The 13,579-nt window shown below is 38.7% G+C and overlaps 1 protein-coding gene across 8 annotated transcripts in view; it reads right to left on the bottom strand.

The window, feature by feature from the left end:
* Positions 1-13,579, bottom strand: part of LOC131250207 (uncharacterized) — a 124,981-nt gene that overhangs the window by 75,286 nt on the left and 36,116 nt on the right. For 7 of the 8 annotated variants that reach the window (XM_058250795.1, XM_058250794.1, XM_058250793.1 and 4 more), the window contains 5 exons: positions 13,401-13,533; positions 11,512-11,869; positions 10,693-11,195; positions 9,584-9,766; positions 9,345-9,503 (listed from right to left, as the gene is read on the bottom strand). In XM_058250795.1, the coding sequence (XP_058106778.1) occupies positions 9,345-9,503; positions 9,584-9,766; positions 10,693-11,195; positions 11,512-11,869; positions 13,401-13,533 (1,336 nt within the window). The remainder of the gene's footprint in view (positions 1-9,344; positions 9,504-9,583; positions 9,767-10,692; positions 11,196-11,511; positions 11,870-13,400; positions 13,534-13,579) is intronic. The other variant, XM_058250797.1, reaches the window with a different exon arrangement.

Here is a 13,579-nt window from a genome sequence, read left to right as displayed (position 1 = left end):
ATCATAGTAGAACATGTTAATGTGCATTTTACAGATTTGTGGTGTCATTTTATATTTTTTTCTATTTTTTTCTATTTACACAATAATTATGGCCCTTTTTTTAAAATTCGAAAAATCATTTTTTAATGTATGTTTTACTGTTTTAATCATATAATATGATGTGTTAATCATAGTAGAGCATGTTAATGTGCATTTTACAGATTTGTAGTGTCATTTTATATTTTTTTTATTTTTTTCTATTTACACAATAATTATGGCCCTTTTTTTTTAAAATTCGAAAAATAATTTTTTAATGAATGTTTTATTGTTTTAATCATACAATATGATGTGTTAATCATAGTAGAACATGTTAATGTGCATTTTACAGATTTGTGGTGTCATTTTATATTTTTTTCTATTTTCGAATTAGTGACTTTATGTTTTTATTTGCTTATTTTGGACAGGTTTTGGAGCTTCTTAGGGTTTAGTTAGAACATAAAGTCATCTTCATTGACATAGGTCATACACTCATAGTCATACTTATATCTAATCTATATCTAATTATCTAGTATCTACCTAAACCTAAAGAAATGTTCGGGTCTGGCCAACAACAAGTGAGTGAGGATATTGGATGGCAACATTATGAGAGGGCTGGTGGTACTAGGCACCAAATGAGGTACAACTATTGTGATAGAATAGTGACTGGTGGAATTACCCGTCTCAAACAACATTTAGCACATCGAAAGGGTCAAGTTGCGGCATGTACTAGAGTACCAAAAGAGATAATGCTTTTAATGCAAGCTAGTCTGGATGAGTTGAAGGGTAAACGTGCTGCTGTACAAAAGAAGAAAGATGATGTTTTGGACGCAACTCGACAGGAGGTGTTTAGTCCTAAATATATGGGCGTTCGTGATGAAGATATTATTGATTCTGACGAAGATTCAGATCGGGAATTAACTATAGTTAGGAGAGAGAGCTTGCGTCTAGCTCGTGAAGAGGAAGAACGTCGCCGCATGTTTGGCACGCATGAGTCAGTGCGTGATACAGGGGGCGTAGTGGGAGTGGGAGTGGGAGTGCAACTGGAAACGCAACTGCTTCTGCAGGTGGGGTGGGGGGGTAAGTTTGGTGGGTTACGACGTGTATTTGGGAGCCGACGACAGGCATCTTCACGTGATGCCCCTATACGTTTGGATGAAGAAGTAAATGAGCCTAGGAGACCCTCTATTGATCCAATCCTGTTTAGGAAAGAATCAACTAAACAAAAGAAGATAAAACAAATGTGGAGTAGAACTTCCGTTGAGAAATTAGGTAAAACAGCAGCAAAGTTATTTATACATGCCAACATACCTCCTAATGCGGCCAATTCTCCATATTGGCAGGTGGTAATTGATGCAGCAGCAAAAGCAGGTGAAGGAATAAAAGCTCCCACGGCCAAGGAGATTAGGGGGAAATGGACAGATGCAGAGTATGTGGATGTGAAAGCATACGTGGCTACCTTTAAACCTGTATGGCAAGCCAGAGGATGCACGGTCATGTATGATGGTTGGACTGGCCCAACCAGACACAGCATGATCAACTTCATGGTGCACTGCCACTTAGGAACTATATACCACAAGTCAATTGATGCCTCAGAGATAACAAAAGATTCTAATTATATTACTGGACTAATGGATAAAGTTGTGGAAGAGATTGGAGAGGAGAATGTAATGCAGATTGTGATAGATAATGTAGTAGCATATAAGCTTGCAGGACATATATTGATGGATAAGAGAAAACATCTTTTTTGGTCACCATGTGCTGCCCATTGTATTGATCTTATATTGGAAGATATTGGGAAGAAGAAGAATGTTAAAGAAATGGTCGAAAGGGCAAGAGAAGTGATGACGTTTATTTACAACCATAATCAAGTAGTCGCAATAATGAGAAAGTTCACGAAAGGACGAGAGTTGTTGAGGCCTGCGGCGACTAAATTTGCAACAAACTTTATAGCATTAGAGAGTTTATTCCAGCATAGGAGAGAGTTGAGTGAGATGTTCGCTTCCCGAGAATGGCTCAACACAAAACATGGGAAGAAGACATCAGGGACACCGACTGAATTTGTGAACACTATACAAAACAACAAATATTGGAAGAGAGTCAAGTCGATCCTAAAGGTGATGGAGCCACTAATGAGGGTACTCCGTCTTGTTGAAACCGATGAAGCACCTACCATGGGCTACCTATACGATGTCATGGATAAGACAAAGTTGGCAATGCAACGTGATTGTAGAAGCTGGGAGTCTTATTGGAGGATGATCGACAAGAGATGGACAAGACAACTCCATCACGATCTTCATGCAGCAGGTTACTACCTAAATCCTAGGTATAGATATGCCCAATCATTTGTTGCGGATGATGAAGTTTGTGTCGAACTAAAAAATGTGATAAAGAGATTAGAGCCTGACTTAGATCTGCAAATAAAGGCGTTGAATGAATTAGACACATTTGGAAATCGCCTTGGTAGCTTTAGAGATGCTCTTGCACAGCATGCAGTATCTAGGTTGCAACCGGCCGAATGGTGGATTAATTTCGGAAAGAGTACGACGGCTCTCTAAAAAATTGCAGTAAAAGTTTTGAGCCAGACAACATCTTCCTCTAGCTGCGAAAGGAATTGGAGTTGTTTTGCACTTATTCATTCAAAGAATAGGAATAGATTGCAGACTAGAACATTAGATAGACTTATCTTCATGCACTACAATATAAAACTAAGAACGCGACGACATCATAGGAGCATTACAGTTGCCGATGACGGAGACTACTGTCCGATAAACTTGGACAATATTTATGAAGAGGATGACCCACTTCTACCTTAGTTGGAAACAAGGGAAAAGCAAATTGAAGAGGATAGTGAAAATTGAAAATTGATGACCCAGAAATACACAGAGTGCAGAAAGAGAGTTGTGCAGATGTGTTGGACCCAGTAAGAGGGGCAGCATTTATGCCAAGTACGGGTCAAGATCAACAAAAGAGTACGAGCAGTGGAAGCGTGACAGTGTCGGATGATGGTGACGATGACCCCCCTGCCCCTGGTGCTGGCACTTCTGGTGTTGCTCAGCGCCCTATACAACTATTTATAGATCGCGATGCCGATGAATATCGACGAGCTAGTACACGAGGTCGGACCTATGAGTGTACTGAGTCACGATACAGCCAGCTGGAGGAGGGTACATCTAGTGGTGCACCGAGTCTGTGAGGTCCGGAACATCAGCAAGCTCATGGTCCTGGTTATTATGATGGATATTCTTATGGTTAATTGGATTATGATTATGCTGGTTATACTGAGCCTGTTCCATCACATTCATGTTGGAGTAGTCCTCCCGATCAATATCCATATGATTATAGATATCCAGATCCAAATCCAAGTTACTCATCACAGCAGACGCACTCTCAATCTCAAGATTCACAGCAGCCTGAGTATGGGCACCAGTATAAGTATGGCTATTCGACGAGCACTGGTGGATATCCTTACTCGGGGTCAGAGTCGTTGCCTAGTCAGGATCAGTCATCCTCTGGTTTCGTTGATCTAGTATTTCCTTCTGGCACTAGATATTATGGATATGCGGATGTAGCACCTACACCTATTGGACAGCCTCAGCCTAATGATGACGATGACGATGATGTGGAGGTCGACAACCACAAAAAAGCAGATTTTCATTTTGGTGGTGACTTGTGATTGTGAGTATATATTTATATTAAGGTAAGCATTTGCAGCAGACAACTCACAGCAGTATTATTGCAAGAAGCCAAGCACACGCTTAACACTGCCGAACTTGTATTTAAAATAGCTCCCCTGACAACCAATCAAGTAATCCTTAATCAAGTTGCAGGGGAGTATATCAGACACTACTAATTTATTTATTTTTAATATTCTTGACTTGAGGTTGACAGGTCATAGACAGGAATCACAGTCACGTCCACAGGTATGTTCGAGAAATTCCTCAAAAATAATTGCAAACACCTTATGTAAGATATTTTCATATTACATTCATTCTAATATATCTATTATTGATAATAGATAGTTAAAAATTTAAATATATGAATTTTGTAGTCAAATTCAGGTTATCTGGTTCATAAATTTATCAGACAGTCCGATACAACTTCTCACCAAAGAGTGGACCGTTACACCACCATAAACATGTTCCAATTTATAAATGAATGCATATTTGGAATGCTTAGAATATTCCGGATTTAATCCATATTTTTTCATATTTTTTTGGCAAAAAAAAAATTTTGCGCTGTTACGCCCCCGTATCGCCGTTACGCCCCCATATCCGTATCGGTTTTTTCAAATAATTGCAAACACCTAATGTAAATTCTAGGTGTCGCTTGTATCGCCAATATTTTCGACCGTGTAAATTCCACCTGTCACGTGTATTGCCAGTGTATCGACAATATTTCAACAATATCACCAATGTATCGATATTACCAAAAAATATGTTTATTAAAAAATTTCCATTTCAATTTTTTTATGTGTGCATGGTTGTATGTAGTATTCAAATTATCGACAATAATATCGTGATATTATTTTATCACAACATGGGCAACATCGAGACCAGTCTTTCATTTCGTTTCCAATTGCTGACAATTTCTCAGAGAAATATAATTTGTTATCGACATTCTTAAATATCGATGGATGTTTGGATGGAAAGTTGGATGTTTGAATGGATGGGACTAATAGGATGGTTGAACTAATTTCTTACGACGGCATATGCTTTTGGGCCCCCATTAAATGGGAACTTATTATGTTCCCATTATTTTTACATTTTTTTATTCCTAAGTATGCAAATACATGTATTTTAGCATCTCATGAAGTTTCACTAAAAATTCCATTGTTTTCCCCATGTTTCCTCGATGTTTCCCTACATTCCCAGTTATTGGCGACACTGATATTGTTTTTATATCCCTAGCCAGCAAAACTTGTAGCAATGTCAATACTTCAAACACCACCCACAAGTACCAATATCTCAAACGCGTGTCAGATCCTATAGCATTCTAACAAGTGGGCCACATTGTTTAAATCCTCTTGATCAAAATTCAGGTTGCTTTCACTCCTATGTTTGACATAATATACAAATCAAATGGATGGCTAGAATTTTTTGTTGAAGCTTTTGTCTACTATGGTCCACCTAAGTGAAATGGCTTGATTTTTTTGGCAGAAAATTTAATAAGGTGTCCCACTAGATGGAAAGCGTGGATGTTAAACATGTGTTCTATACGTGTATTTGCATGTCAACGGGTTTCACATATGTGAGGGCTTAGCAAAATCCTCTTGGAACTCTCTCCCAACACCACATGATTTAAATTACTAACTCATCATCATCTAAGCCTTATCCCAACTAATAGGGGTTGGCTACATGAATGCTCTTCCACCTCTCCACTATATCAAGTGACATTCACATTGGACAATCGCTAACCTGACGCAACCCTAATTTACCCAGGCTTGGGACCAGCAATGAGAGCACAAAACTCCCATAGGAACAATGGGAGTTTTGGCTTAACTGTCTTAACTCTATATTTTTATTTTTATTTTAAAGATGATACAATATTATTAAGGTTGAAAGCCGAAAAAGAAAACCAAAAACAAACAGAAAAAAAAAATTTAAAAAATTAAAAATTAAAAAAAAAAAAAAAAAAAAACAAACAAATAAACAAAAAAGGGACCAACCCAAACCAAACCAAAAAACCATCCTCAAGGAGCCCACTCCCTGATAAATAGAGCCGCCTAATTACGAACCCCTGACATTGTTAAAGGGGCGATCGTTTCTTTCAAATCAAATAGACCAAAAAATGGCAAGCAACACAATCATCCACCGCGCACCTCCAAGAGAGACGCCAAGAACAAAACAATCCCTCGACTGAAGTACGCATCTCCCAACTCACATTTGCAGATGGCAAAATACCGGACCACACTAAAGAAAAGGAGAAATGGATGAACAGATGGTCCATAGACTCCTTGGCACTCAAATAGAGAGGACAAGCATTAGGCAAGACGAAGGCTCTTTTACACAGGTTATCGATGGTTACAATCCTATTCCTCCTTGCCAGCCACACAAAGGCAGACACTTTCATAGGATCTTCATAAGACCAAATGTAGGTCGTATGACTTTTGACACCACCAGGATTAGGCCAAGACAGCACCAAGTAGAAAGACGCCCCAAGAAAGCACCAAGCTTGCTAAAGCATCACACGAGCAAGGCCTTCATTACCAGAACAGGCAAAATCCCCTGTAACCAAGACAAGAGATCCACCAGCTCACCACATTCCAAATCATTCAAATCCCCGCAGCAGGGGAGAAGCCGCACTCCCCCAAAGCCTTGGGCAGCGTAGCAACTAGCAACATAGACATTAGCCACCCGACAAAGATTGACCAGAGAAGGGAAGGACAACTGGAGAAGGGCATGCCCGACTAAACATCATCCCCACCACCCCACCCCCCAATCAACAAGCCTACATACCACATTCTAATTACATAAATGGAATTTTGTATTTGACATGCCACCTTGCCATCGAAAATCCCTTCTAAGCCTATCAATCCAAACCAACACATACTCAAGACACTTAAACAGAGACAAAATATAGATGTTATCTTTACTCCTTTATAGCACTAGTGGTCGTAGTTAATTTCTAATTTCAAATTATAGCATTAAATATCCTAAACAACATGACAAATATACTAAACAAGGTTTCTAAAACAAACCTAGTTTCTAAGTGGGTACAGGGTGCTCGGCCAAACCTGACCAGGTTTCCAAAACAAGTCTGAAAATCAAACCCGAAATGTTTAGTTCAGGTCGAGCTCCTCGGGTACCCGAGGGTACAACTACCCACTAATAGACCTTCTTACTTGAGGACCACCCATTTGGTAGTTCTTCAACAAGGCTCTATATCCATTAGCAACCTCACAAAAAAAAATGTGCGCTTTTCATGCCCTATATAATGTTGAGGTAACACGTTTGCATTAGATTTTCTCCAAATAAGATGTTGTGATAGAGAATGGAGGATCTCTAGGGTATGAAATGGGTCTAAGACTCCAAGGACTATAAAGTATCAATAGGGAAGGATGGCAAGAATGTTTTGAGGAAGGCTCTGAAGAAATATTTAGTGTTATATAATTTAAATAACAGTATAACACCAGTTAATTTTTAGAACACCAATTTCAACGACCTTGTTGCGCTGTTATATATGCCTTTTTTAAGTTTACAACACTAGTTTGACAGAACCAAAAAACATATTGGGTAGTTGCATCTTCGATACGTAAAGTTGTAGCATTACTGCTATGTTATGTTGTGTGCAAAACATACACATTATAATTTTTTTTAAGTGATAATAACGAATTTTATTGGAAAAAAAAAAAAAACCAAAGGCTAAAGAATACAAAAGAAAATTAAAAGGAAAACAAATGCAAAAAACTTTATGACTCTAACCAACTAAATGGAAACTGATCAGCAACCAGTAGTTACATGCTCCCATTCTATTACATTTTGTTTTGCCCTATGGAAAGCTTCCAACAGGCAACCCCTATGATTCTTAAAACAGTGGCTATTTCTCTCCAACTGGATACTCCAAAGAACTAATAATAAACATAGGTGCCAAATTCATTTTCCGACTTTACTTTTGCCCCCTCCATACCAAGCCCAAAAATTAATAAATAAATAAATAAATAAAACTGATCTACCAAACTTGGATTAACCATAAGACTCCAAAAAGAATGAGAAAGCCAATCCAAATCTTGGATACTAAAGAACAATGGATAAATAAACGATTGACCGACTCCTCGTTGTTAGAGCACAATAAACATACGCTTGGGATTATCATGCCTCCTTCATAAACTGTCAACTGTAAGAACCTTCTTTGTGCCCACCAACCAAGCAAATGCCGCCACCTTGGATGGAGCTCCATAATGCCAAACGTTAGTTGTATGACATTCGACCTGCTCAACATGCCCCCCAACCAGTTCTTGCAAAAAGACTTTACCGAAAACTTTCCCGATTTTTCGATGAACCATATGAAAGTCATCCAAAGATAATTGATGCCAACTTGACAAGAGTTTTAGAAGCCTCAACAACTCCTCCATCTCTTCATCATTAAGATCTATTCAGCAAGGTGGAGCCCAAATTACTGCCTCACCTAGAACAGAAAAACACCCCTCTACCAAAATATTTACCTCTATGCCAATACCTGCTAATTGAGGAAATAAGATACTCAATTTTGTATTCCCAATCCACAAATATTCCCAAAAGTGGATCTTCTTACCATTCCCAAGTGAGAATCCCCCATTTTCCAAAACCTTCACTTTCATTAAATTCACCGACTTCCAAAATGAGGAGGCCTTGTACAAAGAAGACGCTTTTATCCACCTGCCCCCTTCTTCAACACCATATTTTCTACCCAATACCTCTCTCCACAAGTTATCTTCCTCTAACCCGCACCTCCAAACCCACTTTCCCAATAGTGCACTATTCATTACCTCCAGATCCCGCAATCTTGCACCACCCTGAGCCATTGGTTTACACACTTCTTCCCATTTTGGCAAAAGGAATTTATGATTTTCTATCGAATCTTGCCAAACAAAGTCCTACCTGATCTTTTTTAGCTTGGTCACAACTGATTTTACATTTTAATGTAAACATGAAATGGATTGGAAGATTTAACATTGTCGACTTTATCAAAGTCAACCTCCGTCCTAAAAAAGATGTTTGCCCCTCCAAGATGAAAGTTTTCTTTCAAATCTTTCAATCACTTTATCCCATAAATGCTTAGCCAGCTTCCCAATGCACAAGGGAAGCCCCGGGTATGAGGATGGGAAGGAGCCTGCCCTACATACGAATCGAGCCGCAAAATATTCGATCCCCTCCTTAGAGAGCCCCACCCCTAAGATTTCACTTTTACCTATATTGATTTTTAATCATGAAATGACCTCAAAACAAGTAATTATTGTCCAAAGATTATCGACTTTCCTTTCATCTACTACACAAAAGAGCAAAAAATTGAAAATATGAGTTATCCACCCGAAAGCCTTCCGCTATGCCTGCTAACACACTTGATCTATCATGCTCCCAAAATCCTCCATCACCACCACAAATAAATAAGAAGATAGTGGGTCACTTTGTCACAATCCTCTAGAGGAGGAGAAATATCCTTTTAGAGCTCCATTTACCAGGACCAAATATTTTGCCAATCGAATACACGCACCCAACTCCTCCATTTCTCCCTAATACACTTCAACATATAATCAAGGAAGTTTCAGTCCATGTGATCATACACATTATAATATATTTGAAAAGGAGACAAGAAATAAAGAATTTGAATGTCTCAATATAATGTCATACCGGCTCCTCCAACAATGGCAATATTTCATGAGCCACGCCAATGTATGAAAGCATGGCAGCAAGCACATCAGGCACATGAGGATTGAGATCCAAATGGCGTAATTGTCGGCATAGAGAATCAATTATATAGTCTGCATTTGCCACAACTAAGTCCCCAACCTGAATAAAAGGCATATCAAATCATCAAGCATAAATATAAGCAGTAAATCCTCCACAAACTTGAGATATCAAATACTCACAGTAGGATGGCCAGAAGAAGCAGATAGTACATGTAATACAACATCCGAAGCACTTCTTTTCTGATAGCTTGAGCAGATCAGAGTCTCAAGTAACAGGTAAAGAGAAGCATGTAGAAACCCACTACCTAAAAAATCTTTCCCCAGAGAAATATTAAAGATCCCAATTCCATCAATTATTACCTGTATGGAAGAAACTAAACCACATTCAGTAGCAAGTAAACTTGAAATAAATAAAATAAAATAGAAAAGCCATTTCTAAACTATCCATAATTCAAAAGCTCATGGAATCAATTCAAAGGACAGTTGAGCAAGTTGACCCAATCAGATGTCGGCTCAAACTCGATTATAGGAGTTTCGTTAAAACATCCACATAGAGTTTACTCAAAAACTCAGCTAGCCAAGTCCAATCACAAGAGTAATTAGAGTCTAGTAAAAAAGTCAATTGGCCAAGCCAAAGCACAAGAGTAATTGAATCTTGTTATTTTGTATGCTTTAGTGCAAGGAATGAAAAATATCCTCGTAATGTTCTTTGACACACAAAGGGCATTTCTGTCATTAGGATAGTGTTTGCTTATGCCTCCGATATGTAGGACTGAATTTACGCCTCCTCTCTCATAACTTTTGTGTTTTCTGTTAGTTTTCATTACTCACAGTTGGTGTATCTTTGAGCAATTATTCACACGCTAAAGCCCTGTTTGGTAGACACCTAAAAATGAGTTCATCTCATTTTACTTAACAGTAATTGTGTAGTAGAGATCTTAATCTCTAATATTTGAAACAAACTCATTATGTATTACTGATCAATATCTATAATACATGAATACTGTAAACTAAAATGAGATGAATTCATTTGTCGGTGTCCACCAAACATGGCTTAAGTTTTCATTTACAAGATGAAGACTAGTTGGTCTTCAATTAGACTAAAACTGGTGGACCATTCTGACCTTTATTTACAAGACTCAACAAGGACTGGGTTGTATCTGCAAGCAGACTCAACTGGTGGACTCTGTGTCTAGTCCAGTTTTTAACAATAGCAAAATCAGATTTCTTAAAATATACAGATCAAAAAATGAAGACAATAGCTAAAGATGGAAATGGTAAATTTCCTGGTGTAGCATTGTAGCATCGCGGAAAAAATGCAAAGGAAGTTCCTCATTTTCTGGGTCTTGTGCTCGAAGATGAAGCTTTTGATCTGTTGGAAGATCCCACACTTCTTGAGACAGATATTCATGTAAAATGCTGCCAACAAATTCGATCACATGATTCCTTACACCCTTCCTCTGACAAAACTTCCAAACAGATTCATTGCAAATAGTATTTACAAGCTCATCAGGCTGATCATTTCTTGTTACCACTTTCACCTTCTTTCTGGACTTCTGGAACATTTTTGTATATACATCGACTGATTCATCTGACATACCATATATGATCTCATTTAGAACGCAAACTGCAGTACTTGCTTGACGCAGCAACTGTCCTGATCCACTTCTAGCATACCAAGAGTGCCAGCTTTCTTTACTGTGTTCCCTCATCCGGAGCTCCGAAATTAGATTGCGAAAATAGTCAAGTGGAATGTCAATGAGAACAGATAAGGATACTTCACTCCTGTGGTCTGACCATAACACAGAAAGAATGTAAGTCACAAGCAAAGAATGGCCACAATAAGCGCATGGTTGGATGTCAGCAGTTCCTAACACCAACAAGAGGCCAGAGCTTGGTTAAGATAAGAATGGAAGCATCCTTCTCTTATCTCAACTACGCTTTGCATCAGGAAAAAAAAAAAAAAAAGCATGAAAATTCCCCCCTTAGTAAGGGTTCTATTTTCTATACCACCCAAAACATCAAGCTGGCTTGGGAAACCCCACCAACCACAATCTGAAGATACAACAAAACTTGTCCTAAATTAAGGAGGAGATGACTTTACAGACCTGCAACTATGGATAAACCAACAAATCTGAGTATCCCAGCAAGAGCCTGGTATAGTTTCTGACCACCTGCATGAACAAACCATGGAGGCATACGTGGAAGCTCATAATATCCACTGACTAAATCCGTACGATTTTGTAAATCTCGGCCCGGAAAACCAGTTCTAGAAGCTAGAGGTGGAGTGGCGTCATAAACGGTTTGATTATCATGCGAATGAAGTCCTGCTTTCAATTCCCTAACAGAGTGCAAGTACCCAACTGAGTGTGGCATTGCCAGAAGAAGCTTGTCAGCAGAACCAGCAAATACTGAATTGTGACTGAAGGATAGCATTAAAACATCCAAGAAGCGAGCAGCTGTTATCTGCCAATTCCAATTACAAAGCATCATCAAATATTCATTTTCAAAATGTATAAGTTCAGTGAATAAAAACCATGAAGCCAAACTGCAAAAGCACTCATGAGATATCACATGACACACGTATTAAACAATGAATGCATAATTGGGAACATTATTACTTCCCATAAATGAATTCTTGTATGAGATATAAATGTAAGGTGCACTAGATGAAAGCATCCAGATTATATTATATAATAACCTGCAAGGCAAGATGGATAGAATCAGATACCCAATATTTACAACTCCAGCCTATCATGATCATGATCCCATCTCAACAGAACATCTTCTTATCTATGAAGCTATTGAAGTTGCTAACTTCACCTGAATATGCTTTTTAATGCAATATACAGATGTATGAAGAGTTCAAGATTAAAAATTGAAGAGTGATTCCATCACAAATTGTTAAAGAATAGACCAAACATTCGGCCATGATTCTTTCAATATTCAATACCAATGCATGATTCTACATATTATGGGTGAATCTCAAGACCAACTCATAGATGATATCAACTTGCAGATCTGTTGAGAAACAAGTACGAAGTTTTGAGTTGAAAAGCTCCGCCCATCAACACGAGAGCTGATCCATTGATGTAGAAGTGCACATTCACTTGGATGAGAGCATAGATCCACCGATAAAAGGGGACGAACCAGCTACACTTTACCTTCGAATACATAGTGAAAGTAAGGGAAGAGAAAGGCCTGGGTGGAAGGAACTGGCATATAAATATTGGCTCCGAGTCATCCAATTGTTCCTAACATTCAATTCATCCTTTTATGTTCAAGCCAAATACAGCATATACATGCATAATAAGTAATCATAGGAAGGCCATCAGAGTGACTGCAAGTACTCCCCCAGTGTCTCAAAAATTGAACAGTATATTGGAAGTTGCATTACCATTGACCTTTAAACTAGTGAAGAGAAATGTGAAGGCTATTCCTGCAAGTAGGATTAGAATCCTACTCGCGGTCAAACATAGCAGTGAAACATCCAGGCAATTCAACATGCAGGCCACATATGCTGTGTCCCATAAATCAAGCTAGTCCTCTCATCAGGTGGAACATACTGTGGGTGGAATGTGGACCGCTGGTCAATATTTTAACCACCAAAGTTCTTTTGAAGAGATGCCCACAATATAAGCACACAGGCCAATTTTAGGGACAGAGCATCCAGTGGAGCCTATCAAATGAACATCTCAGATGTTGCACGTCCCATGTTGACATGTCTGAGCAACAGAACGAATCTGTTCTGTTCACATGAGTATCCTTAGTAGAGAGCTTCACTGATAAAGTGATGAAAGCAATGCAAAGGAAAGTCTAGGTGATGGAAAAACAGAACGTTCTTCTCTTTTTGAACAAGCTAAAACCATAGAAGCATTTGTAATGATATGGATGACAATTAGGTGAAAATTTTCATCAGCGGGTCTTTTGTATGGTCTTAATCCTCTCCTGTATCTTATGCAGAACTAGCAAACGGGAGGAAGACTGGTTCACTCACAGGAGAACAAAGAAGGTGGTCTACAACCAGTTGAGGGCCTGCATAATACATCACTGCAAGTAGTCTCTGGGCGTGTGACACTGCAATTGCTTCCTCACTACCAAGAACCACTCTTGGAAGTTTTTCAACAAGCCTGTTTTCAAAACATGAATCAGCCCTGCATCTTCCACAAACAAATT

This window comes from Magnolia sinica, chromosome 1 (genome assembly GCF_029962835.1).
Source record: "Magnolia sinica isolate HGM2019 chromosome 1, MsV1, whole genome shotgun sequence".
Lineage (NCBI taxonomy): Eukaryota > Viridiplantae > Streptophyta > Magnoliopsida > Magnoliales > Magnoliaceae > Magnolia > Magnolia sinica.
This window is presented reverse-complemented; position numbering and strand designations above follow the sequence as displayed.